The sequence below is a fragment of the Branchiostoma lanceolatum genome, chromosome 2, assembly GCF_035083965.1.
Source record: "Branchiostoma lanceolatum isolate klBraLanc5 chromosome 2, klBraLanc5.hap2, whole genome shotgun sequence".
NCBI lineage: Eukaryota > Metazoa > Chordata > Leptocardii > Amphioxiformes > Branchiostomatidae > Branchiostoma > Branchiostoma lanceolatum.
In genome coordinates this window covers 16845919-16871083 of record NC_089723.1, presented here as the reverse complement: position 1 = coordinate 16871083, position 25165 = coordinate 16845919, and the positions used below count along the sequence as shown (strand labels likewise).

General features: G+C 40.5%; 1 protein-coding gene and 1 long non-coding RNA gene across 3 annotated transcripts in view; one reads left to right on the top strand and one right to left on the bottom strand.

Annotated features, from left to right (window-relative positions):
* The first annotated feature begins 290 nt into the window (after positions 1 to 290).
* Positions 291 to 25165, top strand: part of LOC136427640 (GREB1-like protein) — a 58595-nt gene continuing 33720 nt past the window's right edge. The window contains exons 1-2 of the mRNA XM_066416670.1: positions 291 to 407; positions 23688 to 23849. Of these exons, the coding sequence (XP_066272767.1) occupies positions 23775 to 23849 (75 nt within the window). The 5' untranslated portion in view covers positions 291 to 407; positions 23688 to 23774. The remainder of the gene's footprint in view (positions 408 to 23687; positions 23850 to 25165) is intronic.
* LOC136427644 (uncharacterized) lies at positions 20810 to 25164 on the bottom strand. 2 transcript variants are annotated; one of them, XR_010754488.1, is made up of 4 exons: positions 24906 to 25096; positions 23033 to 23200; positions 22432 to 22609; positions 20812 to 21676 (listed from the first exon to the last, which is right to left on the bottom strand). It is a non-coding gene; the product is annotated as an uncharacterized lncRNA (long non-coding RNA). The 2 variants fall into 2 exon arrangements; XR_010754487.1 differs by having other exon boundaries at positions 20810 to 21676; positions 22432 to 23200; positions 24906 to 25164.

Genomic DNA, 25165 nt, shown 5'->3' with positions numbered 1-25165 from the left:
TTCGTCCATCGTCCTCCCCCACATAGAAGTGCACTGGTCCAATATCAGAGCCATGATGACAGGGCTAGTGAAGGAGTTTTAAGGGCTCTGCTATGTAATGATTAAGGTTCGTTGTTCTGTGATAGATTGTTTTTGTGACATTCGTAGTACCATACTCACTAAGATACATAACTAATTCGATAGAAATACTGTTCATAATGACCCACTGAGGACCACTCGGTATCAAGGGGAGATAATTACTATTCACTACATCGTTGGAATACCCCTCGGTAGCCTCGCAGCCATTCGCCCTGACCGTTCATCAACACATCGCGGCGGCAGCAGCGCTTCCTCCCGGCCGCTAGCGTATGCAGGTCTCTATTTGTGGCCACCAGTGGTCGTGGAAGCAGCAAGGTCGCTCCAACTTGGTGAGTATCCGTTGCTTTTACATTGATACGCGTATGTGTGTATGTATCGCGACCGTTAGCGTAACCCGACGGGCGGTGGGGCGGCGGTGGTCCCGGGGCCTTGCCGCCGCGCCGCGCCGCTCGCCTCTCCCTGCCCGAACCGCCCGGTCCGGACAGCAACCTTGAGGCCGCGCGCTTGACTTTGCGCGGTGACGGCCATATTTATAGCCCGCTTCGTGCCTTTAACTACCCGCAAGCCCACGGTCATGCCCCCGCCGAACCTTGAGGTAAAATAACGGTCCATCATGGTGCTGTTGAACTTCCTACGGTGGTGTGTGAAATTGTGAGGGGTTACGGGCAGGGCGGTGACCCCGCCGGACCTCAGGTTTTGTGTTCATCCTCCATTTGCTAATCTGCGCCCCATGAGCTCGTGCATATGCGCATATTTATGTATGTCGTGCCCCGTATTGTATTCCCAAATCACCGGCATAAAGCACACAGTACCCTACCGGACAACTAACGGTCCTTGCGGGACGGTTTATCCCGTAGTCTTATGGAAATGTGGTAACAACATTTGCACCTCAGTCAGTGTGTGTTGCACCGTTAGTTAATTTGTAACACCACTATCTGGGTCAATGCTACCAGCGCGCTATTTGTGGAGAATAAACACATTCCAGTTTACATTTACAGGGACGGTTCAAATACTGCTGGGGAATTCTGCACCAATGTCATGACCCATAATCAAAATCTAATTTGGTCCGGGAGAAAAAAGGAAATGAGGTTATGATATTATGTAAGTTACAGTTTGGGTCATAGAATTGCTATTTGGATAATTGCAAGGATGGGTTTGAGTTGAAGTGGAGTCATTTGAATATTCCCTCAGTGGTTATAAATGTGTCAAGGGTGGTACAGCAATTTGCATGGAGAAACCGATTATTTGTATCTGTTTGATAGCGATGTAGTCTTATGTGCCATCTTGTTGTGATATATTCACAATCAAAGCTTTTACCTTAAAATTTTTTAATCATATAATACTGTATTATACTTACATTACCAGTATATGAATGTTGATTATGTTATAAAATCTGTTTGAGGAAGCATAATAATGTTTATGAGTGCTTTGGCCAGTTTATTAAATAACATCGCCCACCCTGGGTGCGCTGAGAACACATCTGCTGGAGCGATACAGGGCAAGGTACCAAGATTCTCTGGAAAGTGTGGGAACCATTAACAACAAAAGCTTTGAGGTACCAAGAAGAATAAATTTCTTGTCTCATTGTGACAGGGCAGTGGTTTGGAAAAAGGCAGGGGGTCCCAGGGCATTGACATCAATGAAACTCAACACTTCTGCTATCTGAAGTGAAACACTAGAGCAAGCAGGGATCTTCAAAGTGGTCAAGTCTTCAGTCTAAGCAGTACGCTACAGTTCCGAACACCAACAAGACGATTGATTCACATTGTACAGGGTTACGCTCTTGTTGAATTTTCCTTTTGTAAGAGGCTTGATTTTTCTAGGTCAGGTTTGATTCCTTTGTGTACTGTAAGGTTAGTCTATTGTGTACCAGGGGACAAAGGCTTGTAGCCCTGCTCTCATTATAACAGGGTAGAATTTCCCTGTTGCTCTGTTAAATGTTCACAATGGATTTTTTTTGTATCAAACTTCTTATGATATCATAGAACTGCTTTTTGTCCATCCTATCATTATTTTGGCCTTTGTTGATCATTGTTTTCATCAGATCTTGCAGCCATGTTTTTAACTAAGAATTTGATAACAAAGGTATTTTTGTGCGCTTTTCACTTTATACATTGTGCACATTTTTTTCCTGATTGAAAAGTACAGTAATCCTGATTACGAATGGCTTTGTTTTTTATCCATTGTTCTTTTTATTTGAAAGGAAAATGAAAAGGGAATCTGAAATGCTTGTCATCAAACTGGTGTCTTATACTACCCATTTTATTTTTCTGAGAACAGTCCTAATTTCTCTGTTAATTACTTTTCTACCTTGACTTTGATGAAAACCAAGTGTAAAAGAAATTACCTGGTTGAATACAAGCCATAAGTAGGAAAATCCTTTTTGTTATCTTTACGCCTATTCATGAGCAGTCAAGCAGGTCAGTTGTAGATCACCATCTTTCACCACATAAATAGTTACAACACTTCAGTCCTGTTGTTCAAGGTCAGGACTGGATGTTCCTTGTTTACACTGAGGTTTTTTCTCCCCTGTGTGACGACAATTGCCGTGACCCCAGGAAACCAAAGGTCAAACATGTGGTGAGATTAGCCCTGAGCTCTTTGTAGGATCATAGGATAACAGACAAAAGGAACAATGTACTCTCCAAGCAGAGGAGGGGTTTTGGCTGGTTTTTGACGTGTTTTTAGGCATTTTTTTGTATAGCCAACCTAAAAACACGTCAAAAATCAGCCGAAACCCCTCCTCTGCTTGGAAGATAGGAACAATGTTCATAAAACTGCTGAGGAAAAAATTGACTCAAACATAGACTTAAACATAAAATTATATCAATCTAATCTAGTGCCTGAATGTATTATGAAATTCCTCAGATATGCTCTATCTTTCTAGTCTCCAAGCAGAGGTTAGGCTCAGGTTGAAAATGAAAGAAAAAAAAAGATAGGAAAAAGAACACATGAAAAATAGAAACGCCCAAATAAAACCGCTAAATACAGCTGGAGCCTAGCCTCTGCTTGGACAATAATATCTTTCAAGTTTGTAAATCATATTATGTAAACACAATGTTGTGAAAACAGGAAATGTAAATCATATCATATAAACACAATGTTGTGAAAACAGGAAATGTTATCTGGTTATCTCCAAAACCGACTGTACATTTTTAAGCCAAGGTGTTTATGGCACAAGGTCCGTACAGAGATGCTTTTTACATTTCTGCTGCAGTGAACATTGATCAGTCTCGAGTATCATGTAACTCCTCTTGACTTCAATCTACTTCTGATGCACTGCTTATCATGCCAGGAGCAAGAGGACTGACTATGATGGCCAGGCCAACAGTGCATAATATTGGAAATCATTAAGGGCAGCATTTTCCACATACATATTCCACAGTCATATTTGCAAACGAATATTCCAAACTATCTAAATAATTTCTTGACTGTACAATTTGCATGTCGCATGTAGAAATGCTTAGGATAACAGGTTTTACTTTTAGCGTTGCTCTTATTCATCAGCAAGGCACGGTTTTATGTTGCTCGTACATGTAATAAAATCACAAGGACGTAGTTCGCTAAATGCCAGGCGGCCTGGTGAATTTCAATGACCTGAAAATCAATAGCGGTATTGGGTGCAAGAGATCCCTGATGCATATGAGATGTATGCCTCAGGCCATTCCATGTAATTCAGCCCAGTCAGAATACTCAGATGGATGCCAGGCTGTGTGATGTTAAGATCAATACTTGTGCTGCCGCCCAGGGTTTAGTCCATTACAGCAATATGCTCCTCTCCCAGTAATGCCCACCACTCACCACCCAGCACTTCTGTTACCTGCTTTTAACCTTTAGCAGTCATAGCAATCATCTTCAGGTGCAGGACGGCATTGTGGTGATCAGAGACAAGTGTTAGCTTTTTAGTTTTTTGCCCAATTTCAAAACTGAACCAGTAGAAAAACAACAACTTGCAACCTTTAAGTAAAATGGCATATTTTACATTCAACTAGATTGGCTTGAGATTATTACAGTCCAAATGAAGCAAATGTTAAGTTAGGCGCAGTTTACATTACGTTTTTCGCGTCAGCGGCGAAATTTCCCGCTGTCGGGAGGCCGCTGTCGCGACGTCTCTAGACACACCGCCCGGAAATCTGACAGACACCTGCGGTGCTTGCATTTCGCCATCTTGTAGAAAGTATCGGGCGTAAGCATAACAAAAGCAAGAAACAAAATTGTATGATTGTACAACGGTAGACGGCGTTTACATTACGTTTTTCGCGTCAGCGGCGAAATTTCCCGCTGTCGGGAGGCCGCTGTCGCGACGTCTCTAGACACACCGCCCGGAAATCTGACAGACACCTGCGGTGCTTGCATTTCGCCATCTTGTAGAAAGTATCGGGCGTAAGCATAACAAAAGCAAGAAACAAAATTGTATGATTGTACAACGGTAGACGGCGTCTCCCCGCCCGTATTAAACTACAATGCAAAGCCTTGTTTATGTGTAGATATTCCATGCTCATCACTCGTAAATGTGGGGAGGGGGGCACAAGTACGATAAATATATCCGCGGGGAAATGAATGCACGGCACAAAAGTCGCCGCGGATCCCGCGAATCTCTCCCTCTAAATATATACCGGGGATCTAAGTAGACTTACAGTATGCTAATCAACGCGTACTTTATGCTAATCGCCGAAACCCTGACTCCCGCTGACGCGAGCCCGACGTATTCTCTTTAGACGGAGTTTGAAGTTGACGGGGACTCCCGCTGTGCTGACGGGCGACGGCTTCGAAGCTGACGGGAGAAAATTTGTTGACAGCGGGACTACGTCGACGGGAATTGTCTTTACACGGGGTTCCCGCTGTCGCCAGTGGCGCTGACGCCAGTGGCGCTGACGGCAAAAGTAAAATGTAAAGAGAGCCTAAGACTGAGAGTTTCAGGGACTTGAAACAAATTTGGTTTTTCACTTGTACTGCAACTGAGCGGTCTCAACAATCATGCTTATCATGCACATGGGTTTGATTAACGTACCAATCTTAGGTTCTGTGGAGCCTTAAGCATGTATTACATGCAGGTGTGTTGAGCAACACATTACACTATCGGTCATTGGAAAAAGCATTAATTTCTTTGTTTCTCCTCAATGGAAGACGACTGCTGCTTTTTGAACTTGCCCCTTAAAGTAAGTAACAACTAATTAACTGAATTACAGTCATATGGGTGAATATAGTGTCTTTATTCCAAATAAGTCACTTTTTCCATTGTATTCATACCCGACCAAGTGCTATCTATTTCTGCTATCTGTCTGCGTATTTCCATCTGTACGATTGTTACTGTCCCCGGGTCCAGTTAATGTAGCCAGCCTTTAATTGTATCATAACTACATGCATGATGAATATGCATCTGACTGGATTTTCCACCACATTACCCCTGTACTTTAAAACAATAGTAGCAACACACGAGGCAGAAGACTAAATGGGGTGTGACGGTTTCTTTTTACTATTCTAGCAGCTATTCTAGCAGGTATTCAATCCAATTTGTAGTCTACCACTCTCCAAGGCAGTCAAAAGACAAGAATTATACAGAACTTAACAATGGAGTTATAAACATGCTGACGTGGCACAAACACCTTGACCTTTTGGAATATAAGGGCACCAAAAGGGCTTTTGATTTAGATTTTCAACTTGCTAAATGAGGTTGAACTATTTAAGTTTTGGTATGATGATTCTTCTTACCATGTTTGTCATTTTTCATTTTGATGATTTGTGAGGCATCTTCCACTTCACATGGCAGAAAAGGTTGTCGCTGTCCCGATTTCGCCAGTTCCGATGTCAGGGGAAAAAGTCTGAGTTATTCAGTTTGTGCATCTAATGTGGTGTCTCTTGATGAAGTCCTCCGTACTAGTTTGTGTGGCCTTGTGCAGGGCCTTGTGTGTCCCAGCTGCAGTCAGCAGCCTTGAACAATGCTGTTGAATCAGCCATTGGCCCTCCCTCCCCAGCCTCGCTTCTTGCTCTAACCTACAAAGCAGATCTACAATGGATACCACTCGAAGATAGACGAAATGTGTCCAAACTATGCATGATGTACAAAATGACTAATAAACTGGTGGACGTATTGACTGCTGATGATATAAATAATTCTAATACCAGGTCAGAAACGAACAAGATATAGTCATTCCTTGAACTTCAAGTACCAGCATTATCAACCAAGGATTGAGGTGTTCAAAAATGTGTTTTTAGAGTGGACCTCGTTGCCAAGTACTAGTACTGTTGGAGCATTGTAGATAGCTATGAACAACACGTACAGCTAGATGTGCAAAGGTTAGGTGTGACAGCTTGTTCAGTGTAATAAAAAAATAACCAGCTGCTACCTGGCGGATTGCAAACTGGTGTGTTACGCTGAAGGACGGTCATACATGTACCGGTTATATAAATACAGATAACCCAGAAACTGAGCCACCAATGATGTCTACCAAAGATGACTGTGATACCTTCTATCTGCGTCCCTGGAGCAATACCTGGAAAAATTGTTTCTACAGATTTAAAAAAAAAAGGTCAGACTAGCTATTTTAGAATTTTCAGGTTCCGAAATATAGGGCCAATTTCAGGCAGGAAGCAAAATTTGAAGGTACTGTATAAGGTTCTTTGAAACTGTATTATAATTATAGCATTTGGAGATACCTGGGAAGCCTGGTATACATGTAGTACAATCTATTCCCTTCCAAGGTGCAGTTGTCTGCATTTTTACCTGCAAGTTTCAGGCTGTAGGTGGGTATTTCAAGCTTATTTATTTGGACGATATCCTTTTTTGTTTTTGTGTTCTCCTGTTCATGTTGATTGCAATGAATTATTGAATGGGTTTTGAAGATCATATTTGTATGGAGTCACGGAGGATTGGGAAGGTGATTAACTTCTGATTTGCATGTGGTAGCATACAAGGTAAGCAGGTGAATTTTAAAGTTAAATTAAACACCATCAGACGTTCATGAATATCTGTAAAGTCAGAAGAGCAGCAATCCACACAGGGTGAAGTTAATAGCCTGAATACCATCCTCCGTAGTGACCGCTGGCTAAAAAAAAATCGCTTGACAACAAGCTATGGAGGATGGTACTCAGGCTATTAAGTTTAAGGATCCATCATCCAGTAAGTTTTAGTTCCTGACCAAAGTCCATGACTGGCCTCTGAGTGAGAGATAAGGAAACAGCTTTTGATAGGCAAGGTAAATAATGTTGACCCATACCTGTCAGCATGGGAAATTGATTGACAAGTCACATAAGACCTTGTGACATTAAGGCACATGTGGTCTGGAGCACCATGCTTAGTCAGAAGATAAGTAGATGTGTGTGTATGTGTGGGCTACATGAGGGATGATGCCTTTGATATTTGTCTCTTTGAAGATGTCCACTTATCTGTTATCTAGAATTGATCCTTTCATCTCCAGAGGTTACATGTCTGAGATGGAGTATGACATCATCTGATGGACAGAATCAGGCCGTAGAAATCAGAGAGCACCCTAAATGTTATCCAGCCAAACCCTCTTTCAGACCTTATGGCATTTCAGTACCAAGGCAAACACCCACTCCTACCATGGGCAGGGGGAGGGATGATCTAGGGTGACATTTTAAAAACTGTTTGTTGACATATCTAGATGCAAGACTTTGGGACGTATATCCCCATTTTTGCCACAGGCCAATCACAATCAATCACAAAGACTAATTTTAATGGACCCTAAGCCTGGGAAGGCCCTTAACCTTCTCCCTGCTGCCGAACTCTGTAGCCAATAGAGAATTGGCTGCCAAACGGCTATTTCAGAGTGCTAAAGCAAAGGTTACCCTTAGTACGTTAAGATGAGGGCCTGCATGCCCCTTTTACGTAGAGCGTAATCGGCCGTTTTAATTTTACGTAGAGCGTTGCCGACAACTCCATAATTTAGCGTAGAGCGTAGGGAGGCTTTTCTGAATTTAGCGTAGAGCGTAGGGAGGCTTTCTGAATTTAGCGTATTACGTAGCCGGCCCTCCGAATTTAGCGTAGAGTGTTGTCGGGACCCCCCATGCAGGCCCTCTAAGATTATTTGTAAGAATAGTTTCCATGGTGGTGTTATCATACCAAAGAAGGTTTTGACACATTAAAGGATTTAGCACCTAGCATCTGTGGTGCTATGATTTGCATACATGTATGATACCTGGGCCATATGCACTGCTGTCTCCAGGATCTGTCCCTTCGTCCTAAATTTCACCCCATCTGAAAAATCTGAACTTCATGACATGAAATTGATGAAAATATATATTCGTAAGCTTTAAAGACAGATTTAACAACGAAAATTAATGACATAGGCTCTCAGACAACCTGACCAAAATGCAACTTTTTTCACTTATTATTGTATAGCATAACAGGTACAGTTCCATTAGGTTAAAACTCTACGGCGCCCCAAGGACTATATAATGTCCTTGGGTGCCCAAAGCAGCATTAGGTGCAATACCAGTGTAAAAGCTAGGTGGCACTTTTGAAAAAGAGCATCATGGGGAAATCAAACTGTTGCATGCGGAGGTAGATGCCATTTGCATGTTGAATGCTCCAGTTCCTTGGAAAGAACGAAATGTGTGGTCATGTAGGTTAAACATAAGCTTCCAAGGGGAATTTTGTTGATTTGCCATGAAGCATTTGCAAAGCTGAGTCCATATTTTAGAGACAGGCTATTGACATTGATTCAAATAAAGTGATGGTTTTCTTATGTTTACTTTTCTACCAGCTTTTCTGTTGTGATTTTGTCACTGGACAAATCCCTGTGTTTTTTTTGTTTTAAGGTTCTTATTCAGGGGTGTCACCTCAGGTCACAAGTGAATGTACAAATTCAATGTAGCTATGAATTTTTGTATCTCAGACAACTGACAGACGACAGGTGGTTGTTTTTAGAACTGTAGAATAGTTAAAGAAAAGGTCTGACTTTCAACTTTAGCAGACGGTTTCAGACGGGCCAATGTTGATGCACTAGTGGTATTGCAAAAAGATGTGCAGGTTAGATTCTTCAGACATGTGTTTCTATGGCCTCCACCAAGCCTTCCTATGGGGGTATGGATCATAGAATTTGGCAAAAAAAGGACTAATTGGCCATACAGTAGAGTCAGTCTGCGTTCATGTAACATCTCCCCCTCAGAAATGAAACCCTCTGGTGACCAAACTCCCCTGGCAAATATTCCATAGCCAGCATAGTTAGTCTGGTAGAAACTAGTGTTTCTATATCAATGTTGGATAAAATAACCTCTAGATGTTATAGCCATCCAATGTTCCAGTGTCAGATCCATCTTTGGCAAGCCCTTTTACATTGGTTTCCAGTCTCCAGTCCTGTAATACCCAAGTGTTAAGTGCCAGATGTTTTTGAAGCATGATGAGGTGATATGCCAAGGTAGACCAAAGGAGACTGCGGTAGCGGTGTCTGGGTAAAGCCATCTGATCTAATGGCTGGAAAGTGATCCTCGAACTGACAGTAACCATTATTCTTGAGATCAGCCTCTTCAGATGGCCGCTGAAACTGATGCCTGCGATGCGGGGAATTTAGGCCACAGGTAGTGAATTGTTTACAGGATGGACCTTGACTGGACCAACAGGCACAAAGTCCACTGCAAATATTTACCCAAGGGGCAGTGCCCCTGGAGGTATTTGTCCCCAGCATGGTGGAAATGACCCAGTTTTCAGCCAGCCTTTGAGCAGGCAGGAAGGGCAGAACCATTACTGAGAGTTTGTTTGATTGCGGGAAGGCGCACAAGGTTCAGAGGTGAGCCAATGTATTTCAGGCAACTGTTAATGATTTTGATTGTGTACTGTGACCTGTAGCGCTGCTATAAACTGGTTGATCCGGTGAGATAGTGTAAACACACGTGTGTTATCAGTTACCTGACAAAGGGTCAGAACCTTAGGTGGTCAGGCACTTTGACATGTACAGTTCTTCATTCAGAAGAAGACTCAGTGTAAAATGGTTATTTCATCAGACCATTTTCCTGGTGTAGAGAAAGGTGTTTTGTTTTCTTCACAATGATTACTTAATGATAATCATCGTCTGCTTGTAGAATTAAACTGAATTAATTTACCTATACTGAACCCAGTGGGCATTTGGTAATTATGGTCAATGGTCATTTGGTAAGAATGGTAAATAGAAAAATGTGTTACCAATTCTATCTTGCCAATTTTTTCTGCTGATAAAGGCATGCCTGCTTTTATCTATAGAGGAAGGATACAAAGTTTGGAAGGTATACAGAGTGACGTAGTTTAGTAGTGGTCAGTTAGGTATGTTTGACCCTGTCTTGGTTGACCAGTTCACAAAGACCATTTGGACGTATTGTTTAGCACAGGTGAATGGATGCACTGAATAAACACTCCACACGGCTAAACCCTGACTAACAAATGCAAATGCAATTCCTCAAGTGGTGTACATCAAAACGTCATCTAGGTTTGAACTATAATGAAGTCAAGTTGCTTTGTGGAAGAAAAATAAGTAAAGTCATTGATTTTTTTCACTGGTGAGATTTTTAAAGAATGTACCGGGGGAGATCATCAGCTGTGAGAATGTATTGTGGCCAAACAAACGGTGTGTACTTTGTACAAGAATGGGTCAGGTTTGTTTGCTGTTGCTGGGTCGGGTACAGGTGCAGGGAAGGGAGGGGCCACGTGGGGAGGGTTCATTCATTGATCAATAGGGGGGTGTATCAAAGATTTACAGGTGTTTTTAGATATCCGATGCCAGAATATAAGCATCGTTCAAGACGCTGCATTTGATTAGAAAAAACTGGTACGTAACTTTACGCAAAAGATGTAGCAACCATACAAGGTATAACTGTTACCACATTTTCATGTACGTAAGTAGGAGTGTTTTGGAGTGACAGGCTGTAGAAAACAGATATCCAACAAGGGAGGGCCTGGAAAGTTTTAAGCTATAATATTACCTTCACATATAGCCACAGATGACAGGGACCTACTTCTGGAAATTGATTCCAAAAATAACTCTGCAAACATTGTAATGTTATCCACAGTCATATGACTATGTATATCAAACAGATTGTGTAAATCATTAAATGAGACTTCTTTCTATTTAAAACCAAAAACTTTTGACATTGTGAATATCACAATAAAGTGATACATGATCACATTAAAAGATGCTTGATGTAAACAGGTCTATTTGTTAACCTGCTCCCTGCTGCCTAACTCTGTAACCAATAGAGAATGGGATGCCAAACGGCTACTTCAGAGTGCCAAAGTTTATGTAATTTTGTATATGCCCGTGACAAGGTTGTTTACATTGCGGACAGGGTTTGTAATAAATTGGATCAGTAGAACATATCCGTGCACCTTGCTGAACTTCTGCAATCATTGGGCCACAAACCTGTGTTGACGTCCCCCCTGCATACAAAATGGAAGAGCCGACCTAGATGGAGATGACAACGTCAGGCCATACAAGGGGCTCCATTGACCCCTGCTGAACAAGTGTGTCTCCCCCACATGATGGATTGGGCCTCATGCTGATTCAGATCAGGTGTGTGGGGGCTGAACCAAATACATTACAGGTAAAAGGATGGCAGGTGCTGAGATTCTTGAAATTCTTGCAGCGGTTTCATGTTCACAGTTTTCGCAGTGACCTCCCCACTACCAAATCAACAGATGCAGATTTTCTGTCTGCAATGTTGTTTGCCCGATGCTTAATTTGAACACCTGGTACATGTAAATGCCTCCTTTTTCCATCCCTAATAAAATACATGTAGATTGATGAAAGAGGTTTGAAAAAGAGGACTTTCTTCCCAGTGTGCAAGAAAATTTTTTGATGGCATGAAAGTCGGATTTAACGATAAAAAAGAATGTCCTATTTTTGATTGAGGACGAGTTTTGATAACAAACGGTATACACCTGTTGATAGTTTTACATATACTAGGCATGTCAGCTGGTATCTGGTTTTAAATTCTTCTTCTTTGGTACTGCTGAGCCCCATATTTACTAGGTTTAATTTGGTATGATAACATCAGTACCAAATGGACAGGTAGACAAAATAAAACAGATGTCACACCTAAATAGCTGTGTTATTTTCTTGTATTTTAAGTTCTGTTTGTAACATTATGAAATTCCAGATTAGGCAGCGGAATTGGCTTCAATGAATGTTTTCTTTAAAAGCTGTGATATTTCAGTAAAACGTATGGTAAGATAAATCATGATAATAATGGGAAAATCTCATGGTTTGTGCTTCATCGGCTCAAAATGAGGTATGGAGGTATAGCTTGGTGTTTGTATGTTTGTACTCGTGTGTATTCGCAGCAATAAACCTCTGGATGGAATATGATGATATTCAATATGTGGGTAGGTGTTGTGAACCTGGCGGTAAATGTCGATTTTGGGCCCTCTTGTGGCTGAACTTGGTACTGTAGCAGCACTTTCAGCTTTTGTAGCTTTTGTCCTGGACATGCTGTGGTCTTGATTTTTCTGTGGTAGATAGCTTTTGATGTAAGGGAGAAGTGATGAAAGTTTTGGGCCCCCTAGCAGCTTGCTCTGGAATTGTAGGGCCATTTTTTTAATTATGAGAAAGGTTTCATAAAACACACTCTGGTGTGGTTCTCATTAGTTATTGTTGACCCAGAGGGTTGAATCCCTCATCAGACAAATTTGCAATCATTCACTTGGGATGCATATATTGCATTGAATTGAACATGTTTTGAAACGTTTGGATTTGGTCCGACCAAGGACAATTTATAGGACCATTTTGACTTTGACAAACTGGAAAGCTACTAAATAAACACCTGTATGATAGAGGTGCCTTCAATCTCCATTCTCTCTTCTTTATTGGTGTGACGAAAGGTTTTTGTTCTCTTAGTTGTGTTTTCCATTCACTCTTTTGAAGAACATCATTGCTGTTTGTCCCACTTTGTCCTGACTCCTGACCTAACCCTATTGACAAGGTCACCACCTTTTCCTGATAGCGATTTATGTAATTAGCTCTCCTGGCCTCCTTCCCTGGCATCAACTCTTGTTAGGATCCAGCTCCTAGTTATCGATCCTGCCTAGCACAGGGAATTACAATTTACTGGGCTGAAGCCTTGCTTATTTCTCTGGACTTCTGTCAGTTTGACGGATGGAGGGATCCATCTGTAGGCTTGACCCAGTCACTTCCACTTACTTCAGCATTCTGTATTCAAGTGAGGATTGGTTTATAATATTGGGGATGAACCATTGTTGGTCATAGTCCAGGGGACGTGAATAATGTTCAATAATGTTGATATATCTAGATCTATGACGCCAAATATCTTCTCTATATTTTTTAAATTTGATGCATGTACTGCTTCCAGCTTGGATTAATTGACATGAATGATATGGATGGTGATCTTATTAAGGATTTTAGCTATTGTATAATGGGAAGAATTGCTTTTGTCTAAGTTGCATTTATGATTATGTTGTTCAATGCTCCATAACCATTCACATCAGGTATGCAAATGAGATGCTGACTTGTTAACCATAGAACTTTCTAACACATCAAGCTGTGAGTTGCTAGTGAATATTTGCAAAGAAAGAAGATACATCTGTGTGACTATCAAGGCTAAAAAGAATTCTGGAATATCATATCTAAAGACTATCTTTCACTGCAGTACCTAAGAATAAGAATATTGTCCCTCTTAGTTCTTACTACATACACATGTTAGGTCGGGAGAAAATGTATGCTGTAAGAACCAGAGAGGAGTGTGCCAATCTGAATTATGTGATACTTAGACCAGGATGACAACCATGGCGCCAGACAGCTTAGCACAGATTGCCATTCTTAGACCAGTCAGCAATGGCAGGTACCCTGTGTGCTGTAAAAACACTTTTAGTAATGTGTACAAGTGTCCAGAGATTTATCATTATGGGCAAGAGGCAGTCTTGTCGGCATTTGTGTTCGTCCGTACATTTGCAGACTAAACTCAAGATCACCATCATGCAAAAAAACTTTGGTTGTATTATGACATGAAACTTTTTTATTTTACCGAGAAAGGAATGATACATACCAGTATCTTATCACCCCCCCCCCCCCAACACACTTGCATGGTTCATCCACATCCCTAGTCCTGCCTGACCATTGGTTGATTCAGCCCTGACCCATTTCCCATCCTCTATAAATATTTCTTTTGATCAGCAGGCCAAGGCTGAATTTTAAGGAGATACTTTGGTATAGCAGGGCTCGAAATTCATTTTTGGGAATAGGTGCACTGGTGCACCCAACACAAAAAAATTAGGTGCACAGAAAGAATTTTGGGTGCACCACATAAAATAAAGCTGAATGTCAGCAGAACATAATTACAAGACTTCAATTCAAAAGCTAACTTCAAAATTTCAAACAATTAACTAATACACGAAATATAGAGTACAAAGAAAGATTGTATTGCCTTTTCTGATAGTTACATTTCAAGAATATTCTGTATACTAGTGTACAATAGTACCTTTACCCTATAGCGTATGAAAAAAATTAGGTGCGCCAGTGCACCCACAGTCAAAAATTAGGTGCACAGCTCCAATTTTGGGTGCACACAGGTGCACATGCACCCAGTATTTCGAGCCCTGTATAGTATAATGAGTGTACTCCTGGCTCAGTGGTGAGTCTTTCTCCTCCCCTTCACAGCAGTGTAAAAGGTCTGCCTACACTCATGCAGGTTTCATAACTGCCATGTGAAAGGGCAACACTCACCCACCTGTTAATGTCTATATTCGGCTCATTCAGAGTGCAGTGTGGGCGTGGCCTTGGAATCAGTGACATTCAAGCAATCTCACATGATAACCATGTACCAGCATCATCATATCCTTATCTGATATATAGGATACAAAGTTTTCATCAGTCCTTTAGTCTAGAGTTGCCCTGCAATTTCAATTGGTTCTGGGCACTCCCTCCTCCCACTACAGTATATCACTTGTCACTTAACTGTGCATTAGATTGAAGAGTAGATATTGAGTCCATGGGCCTCTGTAGATATGTAGGGGCAGTTTACTCCTGTACCAATCAATGTACATGTAGGTCGACGCCATAAATCTTCCCAGCCTGTCAAGTAACCCCTTACACTGCACATCGACATTGCCCTCCATTTTCATGGCCTTTCTTATGGCATGATAAATTTGAAAGGAACGGTGACCTATCGCACCTGCAGAGGAATGAAGACAAATTTAAAAGATCAGAAGCCAGAGAACTTGAAGGGGAACTGGAACATCAGGAGATACCTGAATGAACGGATGTAAATTGATAACATCTTTTTCAATCTTGTATGACTGGAGAAGGAAGGAAGTGCTTAACCAGGGATCTTGAGTGTTCACAAATCATCTCAGTCGCCTGCAGGTGAAGAATTCGTAGATAAATCATATTGATTCATAGGTTGTCCTGCATGGATAGGTGATGCATGATGCACTGGGTGCCTGGATGGCTGTAAACATCTTGTAAAGGATGTGTCTAAGTACAGAGGTATGCATTCGTCTTCCTTTGAGAGAAGCAGTCTTGCTGTACGCCGTATTCCCTGGTAATGGTGATGAGGTGTGCCGTGTCAGTTACCCTCTGGCTGTTCCATGGTTGCCATTTATCAGTCAGGCTGTTGTGGTCAGAGGGAGGATCAACGGATGGTATTCAAGTCTTTTGTGAAGACAGTATTAAGAATTTTAGACACAGAGGCACCTCAAAAGAACCTAGGCCTCGAGCTAGGTCTTGAGTTATACATAGCATAAAATAGTGTCTGGATATATCAAAAGGCTTTGACTCAATGTTAACACTGAGTCTTCAAGAAGTGTTGAGAGAGTAGTAGCAGTTGATACCAAAAACTATACAGCAAACATGTTTTTTCTTTAGCATTTAGCTTACTTTTATCACATGATCACATTAGGTAAAGGGGTGACAAGGTGGGAATATTGGTCTTGTAACGTAGTACTATCTGGCTATGTTTCATATCCCGCACGATTCAAACATTGCAGCAAAGGATTTCACATGATATATACATGTATGCTACATCATTGACCTTTTGAAATGGAAATTATGTTTGTTTGACATATTGAAATCTTTTCTAAACAGTACGCAAACCTAGGCATATATTCTTTTCTCTGTATTTTGCAGAAGTTTCATTTTCACTCAGTCATACTTAATATCATTGTAATGTTGTCTTATAACATAACAATTATTGATCTAACTTGAGTTATTTATTAGAAAGACCATGGGCTGCGGACAGATGAAACAGCCAGATTGAATTCTATGTTGAACAGGTGGCCCACATAAGGAAACAGAATACTTTGATGTTTGGAACCTTGGTAATTACAAGTCTGGGTATGCGGTCGACCCCAGGGTACTGATTGGATATGTAGCAATATATTCTTGCCGCAGGTTAGTTTGTATCTGACATAAGTCAGGTGAACATGTAGGAACATATCAAACCACCAAAACCAAATCTACCTCACGTTTGACAAGCTGCATTACATAATGTATATTGTGGAAGCTTGAAGAATATGTGTGTGACAGAAGAGTAGCTGAAGGTTTAACAGGTAATTTTCGCTTGTACATGTATTTGATAGTTACCATATCCTCCACATTTGCTTGAAAACATACCTAGATGCAATGTGAATTTGTCAGTTTGCTGTAATGATAGCACAAGAAATTTCTCTTTGGAAAATGTTAGATCTCTTTTAAAATGAAGATATGGAATCTATGTTGACTAGTGAAAGCTGTACTTGATAGAACTCGTAACTCAAAACATATTTCTTACTGTGTTGATGACATTTTGTTTTTGAGTGAAAACTGCCTTACTGATTCTTAGGTTTCGAGACGTACTGTATAGCTGAATAAAGTTAGTGAGTTTGTGTCTGATTTGTGATATTCAAGGTTTACATGTACATGACATTTGAATACCAAAAACAATGCAATTACTATTTGATACTGTTGGTGGTTTGAAAAAGAAAATTACAATCTAATTTCATGCATAATGTATTTTATAGAGTCGTTTCACTCCGGTTTCGAAAGCTTCCATGACCTTTACGTGAGGTGAAGGGCACTTTCCTGTGAACTTTTCAAATGGCTCCTCCCCTGACAAGGTATATTGTTCGCTATCATGTAATAATTGAGGCGACATCAGCACTGATAAAGGTTGGTATGAGTCTCCCAATGAATTACGGAGATGGGGCCTGGTCCACGGGGAATTAGTAATAAAGGAATGGGAGATGATGTAATGGGAACAATCTGTCAGACCAGTTCAAGTTGTTGAGATCAAATTTGGATTGTTGTATTCTACGAGAAGCAGGGCTGTCTCCAGGAAATTTGCTTATTGGGACAGAAAATAGATTTCCCCCGTCCGTCCAAAAGAATAACTTTATGACACAAAATTGATTTGAAAATGAAAATATATTTTTGTAAGCTTTAAATGACAGATTTGAGAATGAAATTGAACAACATGGGCTCCTAAGCAATGATCATGAGTGGGACATACAAAAATTTAAAGGTGGAGACAGCCCTGTCCAGAAGGGAAAAAATTACAGAAGGTTAGACTTAGAGTCAGCTATTTCTATATCAATAGATTTTAGATACCGTAGTAAATGCTCCAGTCTCTTTGACACCATGTATATATTTCTTCTCATAAAGCTTCTTTGCACAATCGGTTTTGGTCCCAATGGGACTATAAGATTGTAATGATCATTATTCTGTGCTCTTCATAATGAAGTAGGTCCTATATGTGATGTGGCCACCTACAATTATTTAGATGGGATAATTTCTTAGAAGAGTCTGTAAAATATGAATCATTAATTTTGTTAAGTAAAAACAAACATGTATATGTACGTAGCTAATGCTTATTATATGAACCAGTTGTAATATCTGTCATTATAACCCCTAATTAGCAGGTCCTGGCTATTCAGACCCTCATCAAATCTGGCTGACGGGCCCGACAGTGTGTTGATACCGTTATTGTGATTCCCTGCATGAGTCTGTTGTGTTCTTGCACGCAATTCCATGTAACATAAAGGCGTGGGCACTTTTGGCACCTACCTTGCTAGGCATGAGTGATGGGGCTGACCATATTCCTTTATTGTCGGGTTGAATCCCAATTGTAATCATACAAGCGCTGGCATGCAATTTCTCTGATAGGCCATCTGTCTTCTTAGCTTTTCTTGATTTTCATTAGACGATTCAAAATTGATGTTATGATTGGTATTTAGGCTGGCTTTTGAATAGACGCAGCATGCTAGCATCAAATTGATATGAAAACTCCAGCCTGTCTATCGTGTTGCAGGAAAGGTATGTTCCATGTAACGTTTTTTTAGGTCCATTCTGTTGTATGCTTTGATACCGAATCGGTGTTTCTTATCAATGACCATGTGCAAGTTACCACATTAGACCCCTTTGGATGCAACATACTGTAAATTTAAAGCAGCCGACCTCAGACTGAGTATAGCAAGGCACTTTTTCACTAACTAGTAGCGCGATGCAGCCTTGCACTGGCTCTCATTTTCAGCCAAATATACTGCGTCACCTCTATTCTTCTTGATAAAAGCCTCAAAGACCCAACAGATTTATTAAGAAAATTGTAGAACTGCACATTTAAAAACCAATCATATCTGTCAATTCTAATATCATGCTAAATGCTGTTCTCTCTGACAAAGCAGCCAATATTATCAAGGGTTGAGTATAAAAAAGATCTTGGTTTTCTTACTGTTTTAGCTGAAAATGGTAGAGAGTGGGATGGCTTATTGTTTGAGTTGGTGAGAAAGGTGGAGGATGCTGGGTTTGGGACAGGGCTGTCTCCATCTTTGATTTTTTTTTTCCGTCCCACTCATTGTTTGGGAGCCCATTCCAGTTTGGAGGGACGTATTCTGGAGATGTACTGCCTTTGTCCTTTGGATACTGTCATTGCCACTGATAGATCTGCTTGGAGATTACGGGAGACAGCCCTGGTTTGGATGGACAGGGCAAGGAGAAGCTGAAGATGGTGAATTTGGCCTGAACGGGACAAAACACATTTAAGATAGGCTATGAATTTTGCAAGAGGTTCCCCATTTGTCCAGAAGATAAGCTTACATATTCAATCAGATTACCAGAAAATCATTCAAGTCCAGGATGTTGGCTATGAGTATGACCCTGGGATGTGCAAACAGAGGTATTTACAACCACATGCTGGCTTACTTCAATCACATCCTTGTACAGATTAGATCTTACCTCCCAAGGCCTTCTTTACTCTGTTAAGTACTTTAACAGGTTTTGTGTGTGGGCAGCTATGTATATGTACTTCTATGAATAATTTGCAGGAAGAAGGTCTGATCTGGAGGCTAGGATCATATTTGGTTGTGCACAGTGTGTGCTGCACATACACTTTAATTTTGTTATCAATGTTAAAATTTAATGCTGTGCAGTAGATCTAGATCTAGAAGACATTTTGGACTACGATATGGACATAGGTAGCTTGGATGTTCAAAATTTAATTTTTTTTATAGAAAAGTTAAGGAAGACTAACTAGCTTGAAAGTTCATCTGTGTTGGACTAACTAGGTTGGTGTATTGAAAGCACTATCAATAAGACGTATCCTGGAGTGCGGTCAGCTTTAGGATCCTATAATAGGAAGGTAGACCAAGAATTGCATGACGCCACCCGCAGAGAGTTGAGTAATGAAGAGTTAATGGACTGGACAGGTGTAAGAAAAGGCTTTTTCTCCTGGACAGAACCACATTTTGTTCTGAAGGAAAATTCTTGAGAAGGTTATGCTCGTATTACCTTCTGTATCTCGTATGTATTTCTGTGAAGAAAGATGTCTTTTAGTGAAGAAAGTGGCCACATTTTGAAAATAAGTATTATAGCAGTATTTTGAAATCTACGGCCTTGTTTTTGTGCATTTCATTAAAATATTCAAGCCCAATATTTGACTCAAACATCAATAGAGAACTTGAACGTGGATTGAAGAGTAGGCCTTTCAGCTACGTCAATTGCAGACAATTATAGGTATGTTGTATTATGCTGTAAACTACCACTTTTGTAATTAACAGTGGCTGCTAATGCACCTGATGAATAGGTCTAGACCCGGCAGCTGGCTAGCATCATGGTGATCATACCATCCCCTGTCTGTTGCCATTGACTTTGACATATCATAAATGAACCATTGTTAATTATAGATATAAGCTGGCTGGCATCAGACTATCCCCAATCTGCTATAATTGCTTGTGACAGATCATACGTGAACTCTTTGTTCAATGAGGCTACATCAACAGTGAAATGATACCATCAAAGGATTTTATCCATCGTGATATTTCACAGATTGTATTGGCTAGAATGTAAAAGGTTATATGACTTACGTTGGAGACTGGAAGGCGGAGGGCAAAGATACGCCTAAAACTTGAAAAGCCAATCATATGAAGATGTGGTAGTGAGTGATGTTTGGAGTTTTAATGGTATGCAGTCGGTTGAAATAGTGGCCTGTCGGAAAAGTTGGTCGGTCAGAAAATGTTACAATTCTCTACTCCAACATCTGCTTGGAGATTGTATTGGTGGCTCAACCCTGCCAGACTTGCCTTGCTAATAATTATCATGCCTCCCACCAGCCATTCACACTAATGTGTTCACACAACAGTAAACAGGGCAGATTTATGTGCAGTTGTTTTGAGAGTGCTTAGCAGCTGCCTGCAAATTGCCCCTGTGTGAGTTAGATGTCAATTGATATGTTTATCTAGGGATGTACCTCTGTAACCACCTCATGTAACCACCTGTAACATCTACCCAAAGAGGAAACAAGATGCTCAGATATGAGGAGATGACTTTATTACAGTCTTGTTGAAAAGCAGTGATATGTACAGTGTACCTAAAATTGCAACTCAAAATGCCATCATAAACAAAAACCATGGAACAGTTGCCCAGAATTGGACTTGTTTTAAAGGTATGATTGACTACCTGTATGAACTTACATCTACCAAGCAATTCGAGAAGCCTTTTTTCTGTGACTGTATCACACAAAGAAGAGGTAGCTAGTCAGGCAAGGTAATCTCTTATGGTTTTCAAAGTACAGTAGCCATGCATTTTTTTAGGAAGATTGTGCATTGGATTGATAAAAAGCAGAAATAGTCCATTTTAGCATTCAGATTGAAGCGGAACTACTTTTTTCAAACTTTAATAGCATCAATTGATTTGTCTTTTATTTTCTTTTGAATAGCCAACCTACGTTTCTAAAACTAGTGATGGTCAGTAATTACTCAGCATGTGCATTTTACTGTCTTTTTTCAGTAAGAACAATGTGGGAAGAGACAAAGCCTTTAGTATTGACAGAGCAGCTCCACAGCATGAACAGCTGCCCCCCTTGGCATGTAGAGACAACTGCAGAACAACACTCAATAGGAGTGGACCTATGGCTGATAAGGCCTTGTTTTGTCCCAGGTTTTTACTTTTTACCGAACAGTTTTGTTTTCATAGTAGGAACAGAAGTTTAAGAGGCAATAGTGGCCTTGGTGACAGTGATGGCTGGTAGTTGACTTCTATCTGACTCTGTGAAAATCTGAAGTGACCTCAGGCTGGTATCCAGTTTGGACAGCTTCAGTCTGCTTCCCAAGGTTGGGTCTGAAGGGGTCTGAGAGATTCTGAAAATTGCAGTGTCTGTGGTTGATGACATTAGCCATCATTTATTGACCCTGCGAGATGGGAGAGATCATGATATCATAAGTTCCCTGTAAAAGATGAAGTTTCTTATTGAACCAAGTAGCGAAGTAAGTGACGAAGTAAGTGCGTGTAAAAGAACCTCAAGAGTAGGGGTGACCTGGTGTGCTTGGCTCAAAAATGAGCCATGGCAAGGCTGCATTGCTCTACTAGCTGTTGAAAAAGTGTCAGATCTACGAGAGGAAAATTGCTGGACGTGCAACAATGACTAGTATGACTAGTTTGTACTTCTGTGGTCGTACGACGCCTTTTGTTGCTGCGTGTAAATTGGCCCACAGTGTTGTATTGAATTTTCGTCGCCTGTTGTACATCTACCCTAGACTACGAGAACATTCTTCAAACAGTGACTTAGAAAAGGTTGAAGAATGTTCTCGTAACTGTCATGAAACGTGACTGATGAATTTATTCAACGATACCCTAGACTAGAGGTACATACGACAGGCCATGAAAATGCCGGTGGTACACCCCGCTGGCCGATTAACATGCAGCAACGAAAGGCTCATACGACCGCGGAAGTAAGACCGAGTACGTCGTTATCATACTTGCAGCAATTTTCCTTGTGTAAATCTGACAGACGGCGGTGGCTCTATGCTTTACCGGTTCTTCCACAGCCTCCTAGTTCCCCCTCCCTTTAGGGCAGCCATAGATCATGTGACAGTGGGAAGTCTTTGTTTCTGGGTCCTGTGGGATGTGATGGGTAATTATCATAGATCCCAATCTGTGAACAAACCTGTCCAGTTGCCCTCCATCTCCACATTGTTCTTGACTGCGTCTTTTGTGAATGAGAGTCCCACGCCCAGGTAAGCTTAGGATCTCAGCACACGCTTCTTCTCCACCTGTGCCTAACCATGGTCTTTCACATCTTGAAGTTTGGTGAAGTTACGATGACTTGTTGAATGATAACTTTGCTGAAAAGGCAGCACTTTTGCAGTGATTTTGAGGGAGTTTGCCCCATTGTAATCATGGATTAGAAAAGTAGGCCAACAGGGGAATGGGTATTGTTATCGATGTTGTATTCACTATACTTCGTGTCATACAAAGTCTAAAATCTGCAGATTGAACTAGACTTTGTTCAGGTGTCCAGCATAGGATAACCACAGCTCATGATACTAATACTAAGGATCTATAAGTTTTTATGTGACTTTGGTATCAACGTTCAACGTAACCTTTAAAGACGTAGTTTATGGACAGAAGATGACTCATAACTTTGGATGTGACTTGTGCTAGATTTTTTTTCTGTCTTTAAGTAAGTGGAGCAATATAAAGATGTAGATTTCTTGTTAAGGTTTGGATTAGGTGATAAGATGTTGTCCATCCAACCCTTTACTTACTGCGTGCTTGTGATTAAGGCACATGTTGTGTGCACCTGCCTGCAGGCCATTTGGCATATGAACCGGTTGAACAAGTTGAAACACACTAAACAAAGCAGGTCGTCAGGTCATTAAGTGGTCCAGTCATGCAGCAGTATGGCGAGATTGGTTTTTCCACCAGTTGTTCCTCTGTGGGAGGGTGAAAAAGGGGATTTTTGAGATACTGATTTTGACAAATCTGTTGAGAAATTCAAATCCTTATTAGAGATTCAATTAAGTAAATATGTACTATGTAGTTGTGATATTAAAAATGTTCCTCATATTTAATACAAATGTGTCTTTTTTAAGATGCTATAACCATACAGATGTCACTAATTTATAATGTAAATGTATACGTTCATTAACATATACATAGTTAAAACGATATATGGGTACTATTATAAGTATTAAGTGTCTAGGAGATTTAGATTATATCACATATTTTGTATTCCTTGTTGAATTATGATGACATTATTGACTAGAGCATCTTAAATGTACTAGTAGTAGTATTTGAAAGATTATTTCTTTGTGGCTGTGCCAAAATAATACCACTTTTGTCCATCTCAATGTGTCACTTTTTTATCATGAATCCGTAGGCAAAATGTTAATATGAAGATTATCTCTTATTTCCTTCCAGTGTTAGGAAGTTAGGACCTCCTGACTTCGCAGCACAAGTGAGAGTTTGACCTTTGAGTCCTTTGTCTGGTTGACCAAGTCTCTCTCCATGACTGATATCTACCACATCAACATTAACACTCTGCGGACACGCATTCGGGAGTATAACCCATATGCACATAAGGTGAGAGCTTTATTGTTTTGTTGTCTCCATGTAAAATGGAGATTTTGTTTTGGATGTGTGTGTGTGTTGCCAGATTTTGTAGTCAGCATAACTCAAGAAGCTCTGAATAGATTGTAATGATATTTGTTATGTAGGTAGGTGTTATGAAAACAAAAGTCAAGGTTGATTTTTTAGCAAAGTTCTAATATGTTAATAGAGCGAGATTAGGCATTGAACCACTAAGATCCGATTGGTAGCGTTCACACTGAAAAAATCAATCGCGATAGGAATATTTTTATTGGAGTAAAGGTTTAAACCGCTTCATTTTTTGAGTGTGAACGTGGTCTAAATATATCCACATGTAGTTAGCCCAAGCTCAGGAAACATTGAAGTTATTCTATTAAATTAGAAAGTCTGGTATATGTGATAACCTGATCTTGTGCATGTGTGTGAAAAAGGAACACAAATCCTATCAGAGACATAGATAAAAAATCATTATCATTCTGGGTTAAGATAAAATATACATAACAATTTCATATCATGTGTCTTGGAAGCTGTCGTTGATTTAAGTTTTATTTTAACCCAAAATGTGTTTTCAAAAATCAACTACGGTTGTGACAAAATTTAGCTTGTTTCTTGTGTCATAAAGAACTGCTCAAATGCTCATCTAAATATTCAGGGTTCACAGTTCAAAATAAATTGTCTCCTTCTGTTATTAGTCTGGGAAGGCCCTGGTAAATAATAGCACTACTAGTAGTAGCAGTAACAATTTAGTTCAGTGGTCCCCAAGGTGAAAATGTATATGATGTATCTAGTGATCACTACAAGTGTATATTGTGAAAGGAGTGCAGAATGAACACAGTATCACAGTCCTCCAACAACGCCACAATACTTTTAAAAAAACATTAGGGGGCCCAAAATCAACCTTGACCTTCGTCTTCCCAAGACCTACCCACATACAAAATATCATTGTAATCCATCCAGAGGTTCTAGAGTTATGCTGATTATAAAATCGGGAAACGCACAAAGACACACATATACAGACACACACACACACAGACACACTAAAAACTGTACCTCCATTTTTAATGGACGTAATGATTCCACGTCTCGATTTGATTGTCAGCTGGTTACGCAACATCCCAGTGTTGAGCCCAACACCCTTGTTGTTGTAGCATGTGACCTTGGTGGTCAAAGGTCAAGGATCATCATTACTTATTCATGTACAGGGAGTTGTTCTTCTGGTACTGGTTTAGCTGAGGTCATGTCTGGGCCAGACTGACTTGCTGCAGGGTAGTAGTAAAACAACAGAGCCCCTACTGAAGAACAGTAAAACC